We start from the raw sequence: 23,387 nt of genomic DNA on the forward strand, positions 1-23,387 counted from the left end.
TTAAAAAAAAAAAACCATACATATTCTTATTTTTTTCGTGTTTATTGTTACATATGGATATGCTTTATTTCTTATTTTTTATATTTAATTATATTGATATATATTAAGCATGAAGAGTATAATCATACATATTATTTTAGTTTGTTTAATATGATTTTATGTCATACACCAATGTAATTGCATATAAATATCGCAAAAATTAAAAAAAAAAATGTTAACTAGTGGATACATAAAAGTTTAAAATTTTTGAAGTCTTGTAAAATGTAGGAGATCCAAGTTATGTTTCAAGAATTCTAAGATAAAACAAATTCCAAAATTTCCGATAAATCCCGATAACCCAAAATTTCAAAGCCAAAACTAAAATATTTAATTCTAAAACTTTTTTGAATTTTAATTGGAATACTTGTTTTCGATCTGATCCAAGTTCCAACCGACAATCACCCTAATTCTCAACCCACATTCCCCTTCTTTGGGCCTACAAAATTTAAAACTTATACAAGTCTTGAAGCGAATTAGCTTTCTTTTAAAATCTGGCCCAATAAGTTGAATCCCTTATTAGTTGCCGGTCTCCTCTGAGGCTTTCGAAAGTTTCTAGGGTTTTTCGGAGAGTGTGAGACGGTGGGATTGTTTTCAAATCTGAAGAATTTAGAAGGGTTTTAGCGGAATAGCGAGCACAAACTGCCATGGATCCTTCAGCAATGAACAACCCTGAACTGCTTAACTTCATCAACGTAAGTTCTATTATCATTCTCCCTGTTTATTTCCGGAGAAAATTCATGAGGAAGAAAAGAATGTTGCTTTTTATTTCAGCGGATTAAAACTCTGAATATATTTGGGGATTTAGGGTTTTTGGGTTTTTTAAAAAACATATCTATATGTTTGGGATTGAATATTGAATAGTACATATACAAATATATGCATGTTTACCCCCATTGAAAGATGTAATTTTGAGTTCTTTGCTTTTACGAATTTATATAAATCGAAAGCAAACAACTTTTCCCTAAGAATAGTATTAAGATTTTAATTGAGCTCATGATTAATTGGTAGTTTTGGAGTCGATTATTCGTTATCGTTGTTTGTTTTTTTTTTTTTCTGAAGAAGAAGTGCATGGCTGAAAATCTTGATCTTTCAGTGTTTTAGTTCAATGCTTCAATTCTTTAGAGTGAACACCTTATGCAACATTGTAGAAAGCCTAAAAATTGTTCCAAATTTCGCCCCCGAACTCCATTTTGATACTTAACATTGTGTGATGGCCTTTTACCCCTTAATTCGAATTGATCTTTTTACTTGTTGTGGGGGTGAAAGGAGAAGAATATAAGAATGATTATGAAGTTATTGACGAATTGACGAATTGAGATGTTGCCGCTATAGCCTTAAAACTGAACTCAAATGTTTTATCTTGATTGGTTGTGCATTGACTAATCTTCTGGCGATATGCTTTGTAGCATTGTCGAAACAATATAATGTTTTTTGAACCTTGCACAACCAGTTACAATGTGATTATTACTACGTTGTTCCTGTTGCTGCTGCTAGTTTGTTACTTTCTCCGTCAGTATACTTGAGCCATTGATGGTTGATTTTTTTTAAACAACGGTGTGCTTGATGTGCAGCAAGAGAAGGAAAGAGCAATGGTGAACGAGATGGTGGGAAAGCTTACAAATGTATGTTGGGACAAGTGCATCACCAGTACCCCTGGGAGCAAGTTCAGTTCCAGTGAGTCCGCTTGCCTGACAAACTGTGCCCGCCGGTATCTTGATATGAGTATGATTATTATGAAGCGCTTTCAGGGTATGCAATGAAGGTCTAGAAGTTTGGCATGCATTCTCAATTCCGTAATGTGGCCGTTTTTGCTTATGGAGTCAGTTAAATATCGGTTGAAAATGTGTTCTGTATTTCTGGAAACGAACTTCTCCTCCCTCTCTCGAAGCTATTGTAGTCGATACCTCTTCCAGCACTATTATCTATCAAATTTTTATTGAATTTTTCATATTGTTATTGATGTGATGAATCATGAATGTATTGCATGTTGCAGCTGTAACTCGATGCTCGAAAGTTAGAATATTTCAGCAAGCAAAATCTCTGTGAATTTTGACTTGGAATCACGGGTATATCTACGAGCAATCTAAGCCCCCGTTTGGGATGCTTCTGCAAGAAGCACTTCTGCTCATAATTGCGCTGTGCAAAATCACTTTTGTCGCTTTTGTTAGAAGCATACGAAATTTTTAAGAAATACCTGAGAAGATACCCTTCGCGTTTGATAGGAATAGGTTGCGCTGGAAAACGAGCGGCGACAGAGTAAGGTTAACATCGTTAGGGAGCGTGATTAGCCGCTCATCGCCGCTGGCTTTCGTACATGCACCTGTCGGTCCAGAGGTACTTGCCGGATCCGTGCGGGAACGACCGGGAGAAGCTCCCGATGTAGAGATCTCCATTCATGTTGTGATGAATGAAGAACACTTTAGTGCCGGAAAACTGAAAGGTGAAACAGACTTCGAACATACACGTAAAATTGGTTCCACACATTGGAAAGAATTGACTGCTTGAGAGAGCTGTTCTTTCAAATTCCACACTTAATATACAAACAATATAACACGGCTTAACATTTCCAAAAGCTCGCAGCCTTTCCTCATGTTGTTTTCTTTAGTATAATCGCCTATCGACTATTTACAAACTTGTACGGGATTGTCCAATTTCTGTTGTCAACTTGCCGTTGATTCCTTTTTCATCAGTGACCCGCCTTGAATCGCCAACTCCAGCTGCAAAAGCAAGCACTTCGGGCGCTATATCTAAACTTCCACTCCGCCTCCCCCAACTAGACCGTCTAGGTTGCGAGGCAACATGTCTCTCTGTGCTCTCTGTTCGGAGACTCCTGCTTAAATCTTGGGACCTATCAGCCTCGCTCACTTGGGGGTCCTTGTTTACTCCATCATCGTTGCTAAATTGTCCTTCATAATCCCGCATCTCTCCTGAAGCGTCATTCCATAATGGCTTCCTCCCCATCTCTATGTCACTCATGCCTTTCCCTATGACAGGACTAACAAAATTGGCGCCGACTGGTATAGGAAGAACTTCAGGATCTCTTGGAACTTTTGCCCTTAAATTGTTCTTGGATGGAGAAATTCTTGTGCAGAATACCTCCATGAAGTTCTTAATTGTCCCTTTGTTGAATGGGTTCTCTCGTCCATCATACCGGTATCTAAAGTTTTCATAAGTAGACTGCCAAAGCACAACAAAAGAGAGCTCTAACGTTACAAGACGAATAAACCTGAATTTAAAAAGTACAGATGGATTTACACGAATAAATATCACCACACAGCACAGCAGGATTTCTTGAATTTACGAGCTTCTAACCTGGTTTGTACTGATGAGATATGAGTGGAACATAGTAAGACCGCCGACAAACCAAAAGGCAATGAAACTGTAAATAATGAGCCCAATGGAGGCGGGAGTCTTAATTAGCGCCTTCCAAATTGATATATCCTCGCCATGCATGATCCTCACAACGTAGACCCAGCAAAACCCTTGTACATATAAGCAAAGAAGAGTTGCAGAGAAGACAAACATGAAGAAGAACCTGTAGTTCCGCTGTACACATAAATCAAAGGCAGCTTACATAAATTTGAGCAATTGGTTTGAGTTTTTGTGATTCTTATAATCAAATATAAATTAATCATCCATTCAAACTAAGCACCTCCACAGAATTAAGGAAATATAAATAGAAAAGCTCCAGAGTTTAGGTCTTCAAAGTATGTCCCTTACCAATCCAATACATTGGCCAACCCAAGGGCAGTGATGGTCGAATCGCTGCACGCAGTTATTGCATATGGAACAGTGAGAACAACGAGGAGGTCTGTAAAGCATGCAGGTGTCGCAAAACTTGATCTTCACAATAATACCATTGATAACTACTTCCTTCATGCGTGGAAAACGTGGCTGTTGTGATTCACTAGACCCACCCTCTATACTCGCATCATAATCCTCTGGCTCTGGAGGGTTAAGATTACGAGGTACTATACCAGGATCTCTTCCTGAGGTTAGTAGAAGAAAAACCAAAACCTGAGGAAACAAATACACACGTTTCCATCCGTCAGAACACAATTTGTTGCATCTAACGTCAGAAATCTGATGTGATTACATAATACAAGAAAACCCAGCATTGTAATTCTCGTTGGTAGTTCATAGTTCAGACATTCATGAAAAAAGAGTGTCGACTAAGTAGACAACTAGGCGTAAAAACAATCACCAAAATTATCAGTTATAACTAATGAGTTACGCATTAGTAAACTTTATACTTGTGCATTGAGCAAATATGAATACCTACAATCTTACGAACTACGATAACAGAATTCAAATAGGAAAAGGACTTACAAGTAGCGTCCATATACAAACAGCAATAATTACTGAAATTCCCAAGTGATCAATTAGTTTTCTTCCTACAAAGATGCAGAAAACTGCAACAGGCACAGTAAGGAGAGATACTGTTAACGGAAGAGAACTGACATCGGGTCCAAATATAAGCCTTCCACCAAGGAAAAATATCTGCAGAATAAAACAGTCAACAATGTGTTTGAGTAAACATAAACGCATAACAGAAGGATGCATATGCTGCCACTTAAAAAGGAAGACAAACCAAAAGAAAAGCTTATATGCCGAAGGGTCAAATTGTCATATATTAAAAAGGGCGATACAATCCACAGGAAAGGTTATCCTCCCCTTATGCTACAACATGATCAATGAGCTTAAGATTCAGTCTTTGAGGATTGTATGGCTAAAGGGTATGCTGGGAATGCCAAAGCAGTGACTTAAATTTTAAACCCAAAGCCGAACAAGGTAGTGTGTCCGTCCTCTTGCATCCAAGTTTGAATCCCCCTCCAACAAACTAGAGTAGTTCATAATATCGTCTTGCCAAAATATAAAAAGTACACAAATTGGCCATAATCCCCAGTTTTCCAAGCAATAATTAAAGCTAATTTGTGTCCATTCAATCACCAAACAAATTACCACTCCTTAAAAGCAGTCACAACCCAAATCAATCACAATTTTGCATCTTTCAACACCTTCCTAATAAAAAAGCAATCATCTTTCAATCAAACACCCAAAAGAAAGAAACATCTTTCAATTTCAGCAACTGGGTAACTCCAAGATTCCCCAAAAGTGAGCAAAATCAAGAAAAGCAAACAAAACTTCACATATAGAACAAAACCCAAGCGAGAGATTCAGCTTACATTGCTGCCTTTCCAGGTCTTGTAAGTCCTGACCAGCTCCGGCCCACCAGAGGCAGCGCCGCCGGTAGGGGAGTGCCGAAGGTGGTGATTCGGCTCCGAATTCATCAGCGCTCTTGGGGGGCGGCCGTGAAAGAAATGAAAATATTGGAAAAGTAAGAAACAGAAGTCAAAGAAAGGTTGGTGCTTTAGAGGTGGGCTGGAGTTGACTTTTCTTCAATCAGCAGCAGCAGCATCCTCTGTAAGACTGAATCCTAGAAGAAAATCAGAAGAAGCTCTCTCTATCCCCTCGATTGGATTAAGGCATGAGGTGTTAATTCCCGCAACTACTGGAGGAGTAGAGAGAGAAGTGGTCAAGTCTTGCAACTACGTACACAGTTTGAATCATACACAATTACACGTACATACATACATGCATACATACATACATACATACACATGTAATGTTGTAATTTAGCGTTATGATATTGGTATGGGGCTGGGGACAATACCGACAGAGCCAGTTAGCATGACTCCTCTCTCTGTCTGTCAAAACATGGGATATTCTCATGCCAAATAGAATGTTGATTCGGGCTTTGGGACGCGAGATATTGGGCATTTTGTAGGGATTAACCATTAAGCATCGTTTTGGTCTCTCCTTGGGCCAGAGTGTGAATGGGATGTTTCTCCTCTTTTATTCATTTCTGATTTACTCTTGGAAGAATGTGTGTTACCTTGATATGGCTTATTGTATCTCAAATTATGTAATGAAGTTCCTCAATCAATGAATCTACTATAGTTTTCTTTCAAATAAAAAAAAAAAGCTATTAAGCATACGAAATTATGCTTACTAGTCCAGTCGTATGGGCCTAATTTCTTTTTAACACAACGATATATTTATATTAAAAGTGATAAAATAAATTAGTATCGAGCTCGCCATTTATGAAATTCAATTTTAAGACTTATTACTTACTAGTAAAGCTGAATACTACTAAACTACAATACTAAATAACATTTTTTAATTAGCAGGGCACGCCTCGAAAAATATAAAAGAAGATGTAAATATATATTTTTCGGTTAAAATAAGTATTTTACTTTTTGTTCATTAGAGAACTTTCTGAGGCAACAAAACAATTTTAAAATATTTTACATCCCTAATTATTGATGCTCTAAGAGGTCCTGCAATTGGACACTTGGAGAGAAAAATAGAGGAAAAGAAAAAAAAAAAAAAACTAAAGACACATTATTCCTTCCTCAATGATCACGACCTCTTAATTTAAGGACATACTATAAAAATCCCGATGTCCCCATGCTGTCAAATTTCTTCACATTATTTAGTTTTCGGGCACATGACATTTTTAAACACAAAATTGGATGAAATGTGGGAAACTTCTTTCCAAGGAAGACATGGAGAATTTTCATAATTTAGTCCCCAAAATTTGAAGCAAACAAAATATCAAATTTAGAGAGGATTTTGACAAATTATTCTAATAATTTGCAAGTGGAGTAATAATATCACCACATATATAATTCAAATTTCCATATAAAATTATCAACACATTATAATATACTTTTCTATTTCAAGACGGGTCAACACTGTGAAAGTCTTATAATAATATGCCTTTTTTTATTTTTTATGATCAAACTGGAAATGCATTATCAAGCAAAACCAAAGAGTACACACGAAAACCCACAGCGGGACTAACAAAGAAGAAAAATAAACATGATTTTACAGCTAAAAGCAGTGTATAAGGGGGATACATGAAGAAGGACACTGCACCTGGTGCAAAGCGCCTCCCCTCCTACCCCACTCAAAACTTTAACTTGAACAAGGCAAACCATATATCTTTGTTGAGAACATGAACCAACGAAGATGGTGGTCTGTTGACCCAAGATTGAACACTCATCTCCGGAGATGTGAAAGACACCAAATGATCAGCCGTCATATTAGCTGTTCTTGGAACCTAAGACTAGCGACAGACTTGAAAAGACTCCCCTAATTGAGCAATTTTCGTAAGGGTGGGGAAAGCTTCCCAACTACTATTTTGAATGGATTTCCTCAAGCACAAGATTGTTTCCTTTGAGTCCGACTCCACAATTACCTTATTTAAACCCAACTGCTTAACAAACATACATCCCTCCATCACCGCCAACGCCTTAGCCACAACAACCTTAGAAGCCTTGATTGGGGATTTTCTAGCAACAACAAACATAGAATATTGATCTCGAATTACAATTCCAACAGACCCATTTCGAGTACCGAAGTTCCAACTAGCATCCACGTTGATCTTAACACACTCTAAATCAGGAGGAGACCAAACAATGCATTGGGAAGAATCACGCTGCCCCGCTGGATTGCTTTCAGGATTTCTTTCCATAGCTTGTTCAAAAACCGCCAAAGCACAAGAAATAGCTTGAGTTACATGTGTAGGAAAGATTGGCTTATGGTTGAAGACAACATCACACCTGGCCTTCCATATGTGCCAGCAAGTAAAAGCCACTTAAGACATCAGTGTGGATTTCTCCAACTTAGAACCCAGATGAGAACTAATTAACGAATGTAACGAATAACCAAAAGTAGTGATTTCATCTTTATTTATCTTGTAGTTTAGTTGCCCGCAAAACCAAATAGGCTCCACCCATAGACACAAGAGTAGAAAATGCTCCACCAATTCCTCATTGTCATTGCAAATTGGGCAGATTGGAGAAGATGACGACCTTCGTTTGAATAGATCAACCATAGTTGCAAGCGCCCTGTGTAAAGCTTTCCATAAGAAATTTTTAATTTTTGGTGGTGTCTTCAGATTCTAAATATATTTCCAAACTTAACTGCTTAGCATACTAGAAGAAGAGGGACATTGTAATTTGCTGGAAACCTCCATGTTATGCTGCCAATGGTAGCCCGATTGTACCGTATACAACCCGTTCTTTACCAGCGACCATACAAGCGTATCCATGCTCCGCAGATCACCAATGTGTGTATCCTTTATCGCTAAATATTCATGGTCCGTAATAAAAGGTCTTATAAATTCAAGCTCCCATTGTCGAGTATCATAATCGATTAAAGATTCAACTTTTTGATTTCGACTAACAGAAACAGAACCTTGCGGTGAATGATGGCCAATGGGGAGAGAAGTGAGCCACCTATCGAACCAGATCTTAACATTGGAACCATTCATAATCTGCCAATGAGCGTCATTTAGAAGAATCTCTCTCCCGTCTAACGAACTCGCCCAAGCCCATGCCGTTCTACATCCTCTTATAGTGTCAAGGAACGAGGTGGAAGGGAAGTACCTGGCTTTAAGAACCTTAACCCAGAAAGAATCCAGCTCATTAATAATTCTCCAACATTGTTTAACAAGTAAGGCAACGTTGAACTCTTGTAGATTCCTGAAACCCATAACCCCATCAGTTTTTGGCAAACCCATGGTCTCCCAATTAACCCAATGAATTTTCCATTCATCATGTTTTTGTCCCCACCATAATCTAGCAATTAAAGAATCAATTTCTCTACATATGGACACAAGAAACTTGAAAATATTCATTGGGTATAACGGAATAATTTCCAGAGTCATCAACAGCCTGTATACCAAGTATCTCACAAAGCTCACTTGCAATAATCAAAGGTGTATTTGCACTAAATTAAATATTGGACTTCTGTAAACTCACTTGCTGCCCTGAGGCTGCACAATAATAATTTAGAATAAGCTTTGATAAATCTCAATTCTACCATTGTTTGAATAAGATTTGATAAGACATCACTAACAAGAAGAAATAGGTATGGTGACAATGGATCACCCTGACGTAACCCGCAGGATGGGGAGAATCTCCTTCATGGCTGACCGTTAACAATTACTACAAAGTCCACTGTCTTCACGCAACTCATAACAAGATCAATCCACTTTCTATCAAACCACATTTTTGTCATAACCGCCTCTAAAAAAATCTCATTCAACTCGATCATAGGCCTTGTTCATTTCAAGCTTGATTCCTATCTCATATTTATGTTTCGTTTTCCTCAGTTTAAGAAAGTGAAGGACCTCATGGGCAATGACAATATTATCATGTATTTGTCGACCAGCCACAAACGCATTCTGCATTGGAGAAATTAGGCTCGAGAGCAATGGCTTAAGGTGATTTGCAAGGACCTTAGACAAAATCTTATATGAGTAATTACATAAGCTGATAGGCCTAAATTGAGTCACTGTCTCAGGATTCTGAATTTTTGGGACAAGCGCAATATGTGTTGAATTGATCTTCTTCGGGATTACAACACCATGCATAAACTCCCTGGCTAGGCCTTTTACTTCCTCAGAGATGATATCCCAATGCGAGTGGTAGAAAACACCCTGAAACCCATCCGGCCCTGGTGCCTTTAAACCTCCTATCTGGAAAACCGCCTCTTTTATTTCTTGATCCTCAATCGAGCATGTTAAACTAGAATTCATCTCCCGAGTGACCAAATGGTCGATGCTTTCCATTGTCGAACCCCAATCTCTCGGACCCTCTGAAGTGAATTAACTTAATAAAGTGATCCTCCATCGTGGTTCTTACCCTATTCAGGTTATCAGCCCATCTGCCATCACTATCTTTTATTTTACCAAACTATTATGCCTTCTTCGTTGAATTGTGGATTGGTGGAAAAAAGCAGTGTTGGCATCTCCTTCACGCAGCCATTTTACCCTAGATCTTTGCTGCCAGTATCTTTCCTCCTGCTCCCAAAGTTGATCAATATGAATAGACAAAGATTTGATTTGTTCAAAGTTGTCCTTCTAATTCATTTGTAGGTCGTCCAGCTGATGCAGAAGAGCTTCAATTTGTAACCCCCTCTGACGGAATTTCATTTTACTCCAATTCAACAACTGACTGCGAAATGCATTAATCTTTCTTTGCCATTTTTCCAGCCACCCATCTTCACACGTCTTCCCCCAGCAAGACCTGACAATTTCCTTACACTCAGCATCTTTAAACCAGAAAGCCTCATACTTGAATAAACGCCTTTTTTTTATTGTTCAAGCATATATAGTTGTTGAATATTTCAAAGCTCGACAACTGAAATTTTGGCGCAACAAATATATATATTGAAATTTTTTTTTATGTCTGTGCGCAAATAATCAAGCATACTCAAACTGCAGCGATGCTATTAACTGTGGAGCACCAAAGACATCTCATAACCCTTTTGGGATGTGGGTTCGAGCTCCAATGCCAAGACAATGCCCCCGTGATCATCAACATGATGGATTTGAAACCAACTCTAGTATTCCAAGTATATATATTACAGTTGCTCGGCAGGACTATTGGGCAACTATCTGTCCTCTTATTTCCGTTAACACCGGCATCAGCTTCTCTCTGTTTGATTGTACTGCTGGGCTACAAACGTGACCTTTTACCCAGCATTTGATCCTCGTTGCAAATAGACAACCGTGACATCACTGTTTCGCATGTCACAAGTACCGTAGCTGATACTGCTAATGGCAACTGCACAAATAAGGTCAATGTTCCGGTTTTGACAACTGCAGCTTTTGAGGCTACTGAAGTGAGTATCGAATATGCTATAGACGAGGGTTTTGAATTGGAAATTAGGGTTGTTGAACATTTGTGAGGAGTCAGGAGGGAAGTGTGGGATTAACACTAGTACTGGTGGATTCAGTTGCTTTTGCAAAGATCTGGCTGCTCAAGCAATTGCAACCACATGCAATTCAACTTCAGCTAAATAATCAGGTATGTTATATGTATGCCTTTATTTTAAGACATTTAATTAATCCAGGATTGGTATATTATATTAGGGTTTGTAGAAATGTGCTGATCCAACTGCAGTTACAATTACCAAGCATTAGGTTATTTGCATTGATAAATTAAATGAATAAATTTGAACTCTTATTAATCGTCGCTTAGGTTGCAGACATTATCCGAAATTGCAGTCGGCATTGCACGAGAACTAGGATATTTACACCGTGGTTGTAACACAATGATTTTACATTTTGACATGAAACCACAGAACACTCTTTTATACAAAGATTTTTGCCCTAAAATTGCGGACTTTGTCCTTGCCAAACTATGCAAACCGAAGGAGGGAATTGTGTCGATGTTAGGCACAAGAGGAACTGCTGGATACACATCCGACCAGAATTATTTAGTCGGAACTTTGGAGGAGTGTCTCACACGCGTACAGCTACGGAATGCTGGTTCTTGAAATGGTTGGAGCAAGAAAGAATTTGGATTCCGGAGTGTCTCATACGAGCAAAATGTTTCTGCATTACGTGCATACAGATCTACACTTAGAGAACAATAAGAATGTTTTTGGGGCTATCACTGAGGATGAAAATGAAATAGCAAGAAAGATGTTGGTAATAAGCATGTGGTGCATTCAGACCATTCCTTCCGATCGGCCATCGATGAGCTAAGTGGTGGAGTATTGGAAGGACCCCTTCAATCCTTGGAGATTGCACCCAAGCCTTTCTTGTTTTCTCCTACGACAGCTGAAGAAGACTCTTTGAGTATCCCAACAGTCTGATGCAACAAGCTAGGGCAACTATTTTTGGTAGCAGCTCTTTGGTAATTAGGAATTCCAGTTGAATTGTAAGAAAAGTTTGCTTTGTGAAATGAAAATTGTTTTCATGAATAATCCTATAGAAATTAAGAAAACCGTCTCTATTTTCATATTAAAAAATGTCTGAATGTAGTCCTAAATCCAATGAATTTTCCAACCGAAAGAAGATTATCAAATGTGAAAAACTTTTGTTTGATTCCTCTTATGATTTGATTGATCTGTTTTCTCATCATATGTGTTATCACCCTCTAAAGTTTAAGATGGAAAATATGAACAACCTTTTCTTAACACAGAAATCACGTAATAGGGTATAGGCATTAGCATGATATTATATATATGAAATATGTTTCCTTCAAATTGTGTTCAATAAAGTACATTTTTAACTAGCTATTCTAGCGATACTTTTCTTCTTAGTGTTGGAAGATGTTTATCCGATTTCTCTCCTCCGTTGTAGTATTCGTTTGGTACTGAGATGCTTTTTATAAAAAGTGGGTATTAAAAAAGTTGAGCTTAAAAATGTGTTTGGTAAACACTTAAAAACAACTTATTTTCACAGTTTTGGGTGGAAAAAAGATGAAAACATCATTTTAACTGTATTTTGAAAAAAACTATTTCTATTGTATTGTGAGAATAAGCTCATTTTTATTGCTTCACGTTTTTAGCTTTTTTCACAAAAAACTGTTAAAATAAACTGTTTTTAAATGTTTACCAAACATTTTTTTTAGCATCAGCTTTTTTTTATATTCACTTTTTATAAAAACACCTCAGTACCAAATCAGTACTTATTCCCATAACACAATAGAAGCATTTTTTTTAAAAGCACAGCAATTCAAACCGGTAGAGTTTCACTGCACAACCGGCACCGACCGCACCGACAATAGTTTCTGTGGACGGAACGGTGTAGATCAGAGTGCTATAAACATATGGATAGCGTACAGTAGCGCCAGCTGCAGAAGCAGTCAACAAACCAAGTTATCGCACCAAAGGGTTTTCCACGTGGGGCCTTGCAAGGTACATATATGAAAAAAAAGAGTAAGGAATAAAAACGAGGTCCTACCGGGAGTCGAACCCAGGTCGCTGGATTCAAAGTCCAGAGTGCTAACCACTACACCATAGAACCGACATATTAATAAATGTCAAAACAAATTACTTATAGGCTCCAGCATAATACTATCATATTTGTAATATCAACCATTTTTTATCGGGTTAAAAATAGTCAAATGTCATGTTTGACCAATTGGCCTCCTTGGCATTGGTATAACAAGAATATTTAGTATATTAATCTTTATTTGTGGATGAAAGGTTTTAGACTCTCATATATAACGAGTTAAATACGTTATTATGAATGACCCATAGTACTTCAAGCATAAGAAATTCAAATTCACTTGAAGATATGAGAAAACCGCAAAGTTGTTTATTGAATAATATGAAACCCTAACACCACAAAGAATGTACCTCTAGTCGACTACAACCCTAGGCTTTCTAGGAAGGGAAATGCTAGAGAGTAGGGATACTACATTTGGAAACAAAATTTGTAAATTAAATTATTTGTCACAAATAGGAATGATCATGTTTATCAATGCTTAAGTAATAAACCAATCATCAACTTCCATATCCTTTAGTATTCAAAATTTTGCTTACAAATTTAGTCTCCCTAGCGTTATCCTTTTTGTAAACTAAATGACATAAAATTTGATGATTGAACTATTAATTAAGCGTTGATAAATGTGCTCATTTCTATTGGTGACACATCATTTAGTTTACAAATTTTATCTTCAAATATAGTCTCCCTAACATTACCCTTCTATTAATTCTAATATTTAAAAAAACCAAGTAAAAATTAATACCAAAAATATCCTAAAAAATAAAGATTTTGAATGTTGTTTCAGGGCTAGTAAACAATATAATTCGGCTAAAATTGCCAATATGATTTGACTATAATCATGATCATGAAGGAGAATGTTATTTTGCTCATGACGTCATTCTCTTCGAAACGACACGTAATGGGCCAAAATCTACAATGATTGATTTTGCTACCAAATTTACACTTTTCAATTTGATTCTACAATCCAGTCCGTTATCTGATTTAGATCAATAGTTTAGATTAATTAAATCATCCTTCCAAAAATAAAAAAAGGTGCAAACTTAAGTAAAATCTTATAATTGCATGCTTAATTAACTTATCATAACCTATAAAATAAAAGATATTACCCATATCTTGGTCTCTTAAGATTAAACTTATTGGTCCATTGTAGATATCTTGTTTTCCCTTTTTAGTGCATGGAAGATAAGGTTGGCTTGTAGCTACGTATTCAAAATAAAAGCACTAATTCAATTATTAAACTGATCGACGTCATGATAATGTCATCAAGTTCATAGCTAGCTAGCTAGCTAGCTAAGGTAGAGAGAAAGTTGAGAGGATAAGAGGTCGTCATGGTTGGTAGTTGGCATTATATATAATATGGATATCTGCCTTAATCCAATTATTAGAGAATTTTTTCACCATGTCAGGAACACAGCTTAATACACTGAGTGTCATATTACAAGTGGTTGAATTTTATTTTTTTTCAAATATCAAACCATTTATATTATGACACCTGGTATACTGAACTATGTTTCCGGTACATTGAAAAAATTTATCCAATTATTAACCCAACAAAGTGAGTGTGATATCTTACGACATAAGTGCATTGCAAATACGAGACAAAACCCCTTCTCTGATAACTCTCAAGCAACCATGTAGCTAAAGAAAGATAAACAGATAATGCATGCATCATGCACCCCATAAACACATATTTAAAAATTGAACCATACTAGATCATATGAAATCTCTAAAACAGCATTTGTATCCGGGTTTTTCTTTTGGAGACTGGTCATCATCAAGAATTCTTCACGGCTCCTTGTGTACCTTAAAGCTAATTAATCACTCTTGGACCCTCAAACATTTAGTTGGAACACACCTCATAGTGCATACACTATCAATATCTCAATTTCAATACTAAAAAATTAAAAGAAAATTAAAAGAAAAAAGATAGTACAATTTAACATTATATATTGTCACACAAATGGAAATTAAATAGTATTATATTGTTAAATTATACAAGGATATTATGAGAATTGGATATGTATCAGTTGTTCAAGCATTCGAACATTTTTTATTGTTAACTATACAATAAAATATAAGCAATTTTGTTAATCTTTATGATATTATAATGGGATTCTTGGAGGGGACCCCAAGTTTGGGATAATTTGTTGGCCGCAGGTGTCTCGTATTTACCGTACATATTATATGCATATTGACGGCTAGAGTCAAAAGCCAAAATCATAGCACTGCTCGATTAAGAATTAAGAGTGAAAAAACAAAGATATAACTAATACAGATAGAGGAATGGAAGAGAAAGGAGCACACACCTCTCGTTGAAATCCACATGCATGCAGCAAGTAAAAGCAACTTTTTATAGATTTCACCGGATCTAATTATTTACTAATAATTTGGAATGAAAAAGGTCGTGATTTTAGCATGATTAATTAATTAATCGTGTAAACATTTGACTTGTGCAGGTGGCTTATTTTTGCGTATCAAACTCAAAATTTCATGAAGAATGGATTGCTCTTGCTATATATCTGTATATAATTGATCAATTAATCGTGTAAACATTTGACTTGTGCAGGTGGCTTATTTTTGCGTATCAAACTCAAAATTTCATGAAGAATGGATTGCTCTTGCTATATATCTGTATATAATTGATCAATCATATAGGAAGCAAACAGCATGATTTGAAACCAGCTGTTTCCCTACAAACACAATAGCATTCAGAAGAATTAAAATATTTTATTTAAAACAGGCGATATATACCACTAGCCAGAGATAAGACCAAGACGATTGAGAAATTTTAATTTTCAAAAACACGATCTCGTGATGTTATAATTTATTTAAATTATAATATGTATACTTTTTTCATCGATATATGCTATGTGTATCATATTGTATGCTCATATTATAACACATAAAAATCATTACTTTTTTCATTGATATATAGTAAATGTGATAGATATTTATCATATGAATACTCATATTATAACATATTAAAATATACAATATAACGAGTATTTTAAGTACATAAAAATTTCTCTAAAACTTTTTTTTTTCCTAATTAATCATTCACACACAATGTACATATATCAAGCGAAAGGCAATCAAATCAGAGTTAGGAATATACCAGAATCTGTGGAATATAACCTAGACCCTGCGACGTGCATGCTGATTTGACCACTTACAAAAGGTAAATTAAAGAACGAATTGTATCAGTTAGCTAGTAATTAGGGTTTGACTACCTGTTACGTAAGTTAAAACACTTTTTGCTTTGAAAACAATGAGGGATGCCCACGTATCGGTTCTTCGAGAACACGAAAACGAGAGGAGTGGCCTAGCTAAGTTTAAAAGGAAACTAATGAAAATGGTTTGAAAATTTTGAGTTTTAATGATAAGGACAAAATAAAGGGTAAAATGAATAGTACCAGGATTGACTTTTTAGTGTAAAAATGTGATTTTTCGTTAAAGTGAACAGTACCAGGTGCTTTTCGTTAAAGTTCCCAAGTTTAAATGGTGTCACCCCATTTTATTGACTAATTTTTTAGTGTATCTAGAGTACAACTTGGTATATCAAGTGTCATAATATAAGTGCAAACACGTTTTTTTTTTCTTTAAGTGTTCATCCACTTATACTATGATACTCATTATACCAAGCAATGTTTTGGTACACTAAAAAATCTCTCAATTTTATCATTCACTATCTGTCTTTGTGTAAATTATATTCAAGGAAAATACTGAAACAAAAACAAAAATGAGTGCTATGACTGCGGGCAACATCCATGGTGAAACAAAACACCATATGTACTACAAACAAATCAGTTAGGTTAATTATAAGATCTATAGACGTAATTTAGTCTAGATGCATGGGTTGAGATATTTGCTTTTCTTTTACTAAATAAAATTATGTTGATAAGAAGTGTGAGTCATTGATGAAGAATTATCGCATTTGTCATCTCAAAAAAAAAAAAGAAAAATAAATTATATATACCAAGTGACAACAACGTAGACATAATACTGTTTTCTAGTTACTATAAGATGTGTACAATACCTAGCTATACCCTGAAAATTGAACTTTAAACTTTAGCATACTATATTCAGTAATAATTGTATATGTGTTGTAAGTGAATCCTAACCATTTCGCCAGTAATTCGATCTAATTTTGGAATTCACTCAGAAATATTGGAAGAATGATTTGAACCATTTCACCGGTAAATTCATGAGAAATTATTAGGTGGTTGTTTAGGCCCGATTTTACACTATCGGTTCGTGCGATCAAAGCCGTTGATGAACATGGCTCTCAACCGTTGGATGACAGGATAGTTGAGATAATTATTATTGAAAGATACTGTTTGGGCCCAAAATAATAGTTTGGGCCAAGGGTAGGATCACTCTCGCCCGGGGAGGCCGGGCGGCGAAAGGGCCATGGATCATTCAGCTCATGGGCTTCCATGCCTAGGTCGGTTAAATCAGAACGCAAGTCGAGTCCTAGTACAATAGGGACTCTCGACGGGATCAGTAATCCAGAAAGCGAATCCGGCTCAGTTAAGGTCTAGATTTGTAGTCCTAGTGGAGATAGGACTGGTCGAGGTGATGTTGATCCGGAGAGGGAAACCTAGTCCGAATAGGATTGTAACTCGGGCTCAAGGACCAGTGCTATAAATAGGGGAAGCTGTGCATTAAGGACCCCCTGCAAATCAATACAAAATTGCCCTGCGCAAACTCTCACAACTTGTGATTTTTCTTTTTCCTTTTTCGCTGACACATCTTCCGTTGGCATCAACAGCACTGTGGAAGCAACCGGTGATATCTTAAGTCGGCATAGATAGCTCTGTCACCGTAGAATCGATCGGTCTTGCAGTATCTTCCGTTGGCATCAACAGCACTGCGGCGAGAACGGTTGATTCCTATCCAAGTCTCGGTCGAGAAGGGTTTCTGAACCCTTATTGGTCGAGGTCATCTCATCAGCCTTCTCGGCGAAGTGAGGTGTTACAGTTATTACATTCGGCACATTGACAGCCGAATTTGATATTGAACTTCGTAAAAATAGTAACCTTGTCTTCAGGTTCGAGAGCCCAAGAGGCCGAGACGTGTTCCTTTCTCGGCCGCAATCGCAAGACGCAGAAGTCAGTAGCGCGACCCAACGCAACATCAACAAATTTACTCCTCGGCCGAGCTCGGCCGACGAGTTGGCACGCCCCGCATTCACCGAAGGACGTTGTTAGCTCATTAATTACTCGGCCTACGCGCCACGTAGGCTTTGTAGTTTCTAGGGTCAACAGTAGTACGGTATTATTCCATCAGTTGTGGTATTTTCATTAAAAATTGGTCATCTGTCCATTGTTTATACAGTTGGACTTGAATCAATTTTATCACTTAAACAAAGTAAAAAGGAGAAAATGGAGAAAAAAAACCACCACCCACCGTATGGGGAAGTTCGGCAATCTCTCACCATAGTCGACCCCAGCCTCCAACCCGACAACCATCTCTTGCTTTCGTCCTTCCCTTTTTTTTTCTTTTTCTTCTTCTTCTCGTATATCTGTTTGATAATGGTTTCTCGGTCATATGTGCAATTGAATCTTTATAAGGTTTTATTTTGCGAATGATCGATCTGCCTACTCTTCAATCTTCCAAAGTTTCAAGTTAAGGACATCAAATTGTTTTCCAGATTGAATTTAAAATTTACATGAAAAGAAAAAAGAAGATAAATGAGAGAGGAAAGGATGAGGAGATGAGAGGGAGAGGGCAGGGTGGCGGAAAGAGGCACTGCGGGTTGGGTTCTGCTATAGTGAGTTGGGCTATTGGGGTGGCGGTCGTTTTTTTTTTGTTTTTTTTCTCCTTTTTCTGGCGTTTTTATCTTTAATTTTATATTCTAAAAATGATTACAATAGGTTCTAAATTCAGCTTCAAAAATAAAGAATAGATGACAGGTTTCCAACAGCGGTGGCATGAGTGCTGTGGTAATACGGTAACACCTAATAATTTCTCGTGAATGTATAGTTTGATTCATAGTGCATGCTTTGCTAGTTATGATGTACATACAATTAAAACTACGCTCGTAACATGTTTTTAGGAATGCTAATGGTGTAACCGTGTAGCTAGCTTAGTGTACCTTCTATAACCTTGCCACTGAACACTGAACAATAAGTGTCTTCAATAAAATTATCGTTTTTCTCTCAAAAACTTTAGGCTCATGTACTAGGTAATTAAGGTCATCTCCAACTAAAGGAGGGACAGATGATTCGTTTTAGCCATCTGACCTCAAAGAAATTAATATTTTAATAAATAGTGCATGGCCATATCGCTTTACTATCTCCAACCGAAGGCAAAAAGACATAGCCCTATGACAAAAAATCAACTCCAACCGAGGGCCAAAAGGTCAAACATAATTTATTATTTAAATTTAAAAACTACAAATTAAATTTAATGTTGTTTAATGGCTTAGGAAGTTATAGGGAAAAAAATAGAATTAATTTTTTTTAATTTTGTAAAATAAATAAAGAAAAAACTCTAAAAAAAAAACAAATATAACATCTAGCTGGTGTCACGCTAATGTCAGCTAGCCATTGCATTCAAATATGTGGCCCAGCTTAGGGCTGCTGGCTGGGTTGAACCAGCTGGTTAGCCTTTTGGCCTTTTTTGTCCCATGAGGCCCACAAACCGTTTGACCTAACCCTCGGTTGGAAACAGTTTTCAAACCATTTTCAGCCCTCTTATCATCTGGATCATTCGGTTGAAAATGGCCTAGGCTGTCCAGTGCAAACAATTAAGGTAAACAAACTGCTGTTCTTGGAATCTTTCCACGTCTCTCTCCTGTTCGTACGTCCTCGTGTCTGTATAACGTTAGGATCTCTAAAGGACTAAAATTTGGTTGGAAAAGTGCAGGTCAATTAGCGCAATCCTACTACCTCGGAATTAATCAAAGGATTGCTATAGTTATAAAATAAGGAAAACTAATGAAAAGGACTTGAAAACTTTGAGTTTTAATGATAAGGACAAAATAAAGGATAAAGTGAATAGTACCAGGATTGACTTTTTAGTGTAAAAATGTGGTTTTTCGTTAAAGTGAACAGTACCGGGTGCTTTTCGTTAAAGTTCCCATATAAAATAATCTGAAAATATAACTTTATCCTTTAAAACTTAATTTTCTTCACATAAAACTCGACATAAGTTTTTTACTCAAATAAAACTCATTTACTAGATTCCACATCAGCAAATTATTAATTATGTTTGACTTAACACATTTAAAATTTTCTAAATACCTAAAACACCCCTATTTGAATGTTTGATGTACACAATTAATGCCATGCGAATTATAAGGGAGAATTAATAATTTTACTAAAAAAACATTTGTTATAAATTCATTCCCTAATATATAATAACAATAAAAATGTCTAATATATTGACATGCTTAATTAAGTCACTAAAATTATATTTTACATATTAATGTAGGTAAATTATTTCACACACATATATAAAAAAAATGACTAATATATGTAAAACTTCATGCAAAATAATTTACCTAAAAAAAATGTTATTTGATTCAAATAGGGCACCTACTATTGAAATTTTAAAATGTTAGATTGCTCAAAATAATTTACCCTATCTATGTAAAATACATGAAAAATAATTTACCTACATAATAAACAAACCCAATATATGCAAAACACATGCAAAATAATTTACCTACATAATAAAGCAATATTATTTTATTTAATACTAATTTACCTACAAAATAGTATTAACTTACCTACAAAATATATTATTTGCTAATCATAAATTTACAAATAGGTAAACTAATTACAATATAATAATTTTTTAACATAAATGTTAGTACTGCACATATATATATATTTGAACGTATAGTAGTACTATATACATATAGGTAAATTATATGTATATTGAACTTTTAGTAGTATGATATACTTTTGAAGTATTTATGTATATATATAATTATATATGTTAGGGGTAATGGTATGTGCAATAATTATTTGTTCATTACAATTAAGGTAAGTAATAATATTTATTGATTTTATTTGAATATTGTGGTACAAGTTGTAAATATTTTGTAATAATAGGTGAATTACTTTTCTATTTGGCAGTCTTTTTCAAATTTGAATTTTATTTTGATGTTTAGAATTAGGTGGATTTTTATCAAAGAAATAAAATTTGCTAGGGTCTATATCTAAAAATTCCTAAAATAATATAAAATGATGATCACATCACATCCTAGCTCACCAACGTTACTCACCTGATGAGCTTGTCATAAGAAATATATCTTCACCAATACTTTCCTAAAACTAATAACACGATGGGGCAATAATTATTTTACTAATCACAGATATAGGTGTGAACACAGAAAATTCCTGAAACGAAAGAGACAAGAACAACGTGCACAAACAAATATTTGTATTTGATGATTTTTGGGTTACAATCTCTCTCTATTTTGATCCTCTGATTTGATCTCTGTAAGGTGTTGATTTGTGGGATGTCCGATTGATCCAAGGGCCGTCGAGGCTTGATCTTGGATGAACGAGGATGAACGGATCTTCAAGGGCTTTTGAGCTTGATCTTGAAGAATGGTGATTGACGGATCTTCAAGGGCTTTTGGGCTTGATCTTGAAGAACAATGATGAACGGATTTCCGAGGGCTTTTGGGCTTGAACTCGAAGAACAGTGACGAACGGATCTTCGAGAGCTTTTGGGCTTGAACGGATCTTCGAGGGCTTTTGGGCTTGATCTCGAAGAACAGTGATGAACGATGAACGCTTTCTTCAAGGGCCGTCGGGGCCTGGGCTTGATGAACAGCGGATGAGCGGATTTGTTGATGTTGTCGATCCAAAGGGGTCGTTGGGGCTTGATCCTTGAGGATGAACAGTTGATGAACGATGAACGCTTTCTTCAAGGGGCCGTTGAGGCTTGGGCTTGAAGGTGGATGATTGTTGATCCAAGGGCCGTCGGGCTTGATCTTGGAAGAACGATGAACGAAGAACGCTTTCTTAATTCTTCGGGAACCTGGATGCTTGAGAGCTTCGGAGTTTCAGAGCTTCAGAGCTTCAAGAGTTTTTGCCTAATGATTTTCGTTTTTCTAATGAATGAAATGGGCTTGTATTTATAGAATTTTCCAAGGCCTAATTTTGAATATAATATCCCAGATGAAATAAGTCGTTTCTGCCAGGTGTTGACACGTGTCCTATTTGATGACTTTTCCAACTCATTTCAATTTTCGTTGAGTCACATGCTACGTGTAAAATTTATGTAATACATGAGCGTTGACACTTTGATTTATCGGTCAACATTTATTTACCGAAATTTCGATGTCTACAATAGGAGGTACACCAAGCTCGCTAATCTTAATTAACCATACCATGATCATCGATATACTTCAGAAATCAAACCCCACACTTACCACTTCCCAGTCCATCTTTACATTTCAAAACCACAAAAAATGCAATCACACAAACATCTAACCTCATGGAGGAACCATTCACAAACCCATATTTATACAACAACATTTAACCATGGAGGAACTCAAAGGGCGATTGTGGTGTTTTAGCAATATAATTAGGAAATATTTTTGTTCATCTCTCTCAAATGATGATGACAATGCTCACCACTCTATTTATAACCGTTAAATAAGTTTAAATTTCGAGATATGTGTAATAGGTAAACACAAATCTCAAAATTTACTCATCTAATAATAATAAATAGGGTAATAAACATTACTGTCACTTGATAGTAATGAGTAAAAATGCACTCATATACTTACGTAAACAGGTGGATACATATACTTGTCATGAGATCAAATGCTGCCATTTGTAGCAATCCAAACATGGCCACTTTGAATCCCCTGTTCACGCGTGACGGTCAAAAGCTATATGAGAATAGAGCGCAATACCATTTTTTTTTCTATGCTATAATCGCCCACCAAAAAATAAAAAGAAGGTTTGCTTCACAGATGTCATGACTTGAACTACTCCTTAGGCTTGACATATTTATGCGGTAGTGAATTTCTTGTTTGGATATACTTTTAAAATGATCAAAAGTGTTTTTAGTGAAAATATTTTTAAAATCAATCTTTACTAAAAATGCAAGTAAATCCTTAAAAAACACTTAAAGTGTTTCTTAGAAGAAGCACATAATTAGTGCTTCTTGCAGAAAGCACTTTAAGTGTTTTTGGAACCTAAAAGCATTTTGTCTAAAAGCATTTTCAATCATCTTAAAAGCACATCGAAAGGAGCCGTATGAGTAAGTGAATAACTACTTAGTACTATAGTCTAGTGTTTTTTTTTTTTACTTGTAAGTGAGAGGTTTTAGATTTGATTCTCGCCAAAGGCGAATTTGAAAAACAATATTGCTAACCCATTGTGAGGCTAATATAAAAACGTGCAAAATTATTATGAGTAATGTTACATGTATCATATTTAATTACTGATTACATCGACCTCTCATCTAACTGTAAAGCAAGTGACCCTTTACCACAATGGTGAAAATGTGTTGTGCCCTTGCATGACGGCGTAGGTTCGAACTCCGTCAGTGACTAATC

At 36.1% G+C, this 23,387-nt stretch overlaps 2 protein-coding genes and 1 non-coding gene across 3 annotated transcripts; 1 reads left to right on the top strand and 2 right to left on the bottom strand.

Annotated features, from left to right (window-relative positions):
* The first annotated feature begins 563 nt into the window (after positions 1-563).
* Positions 564-1,987, top strand: LOC126599293 (mitochondrial import inner membrane translocase subunit TIM8-like). The gene is made up of 2 exons (XM_050265650.1): positions 564-731; positions 1,611-1,987. Exons 1-2 carry the CDS (start codon positions 684-686, stop codon positions 1,797-1,799), a joined length of 237 nt encoding a protein of 78 aa, XP_050121607.1. The 5' UTR covers positions 564-683; the 3' UTR covers positions 1,800-1,987.
* A 511-nt stretch (positions 1,988-2,498) lies between these two features.
* On the bottom strand, positions 2,499-5,680 carry LOC126599277 (probable protein S-acyltransferase 7). The gene is made up of 5 exons (XM_050265630.1): positions 5,226-5,680; positions 4,369-4,539; positions 3,760-4,056; positions 3,352-3,585; positions 2,499-3,216 (listed from the first exon to the last, which is right to left on the bottom strand). The coding sequence occupies exons 1-5, from the start codon at positions 5,328-5,330 to the stop codon at positions 2,665-2,667; spliced, it is 1,359 nt and encodes a 452-aa protein (XP_050121587.1). The 5' UTR covers positions 5,331-5,680; the 3' UTR covers positions 2,499-2,664.
* Positions 5,681-12,799: 7,119 nt separating this feature from the next.
* Positions 12,800-12,871, bottom strand: TRNAQ-UUG (transfer RNA glutamine (anticodon UUG)). Its single transcript has one exon. It is a non-coding gene; the product is annotated as a tRNA-Gln (tRNA).
* Positions 12,872-23,387: the final 10,516 nt, after the last annotated feature.

This window comes from Malus sylvestris, chromosome 14 (assembly GCF_916048215.2).
Source record: "Malus sylvestris chromosome 14, drMalSylv7.2, whole genome shotgun sequence".
In the NCBI taxonomy this organism is placed as follows: domain Eukaryota; kingdom Viridiplantae; phylum Streptophyta; class Magnoliopsida; order Rosales; family Rosaceae; genus Malus; species Malus sylvestris.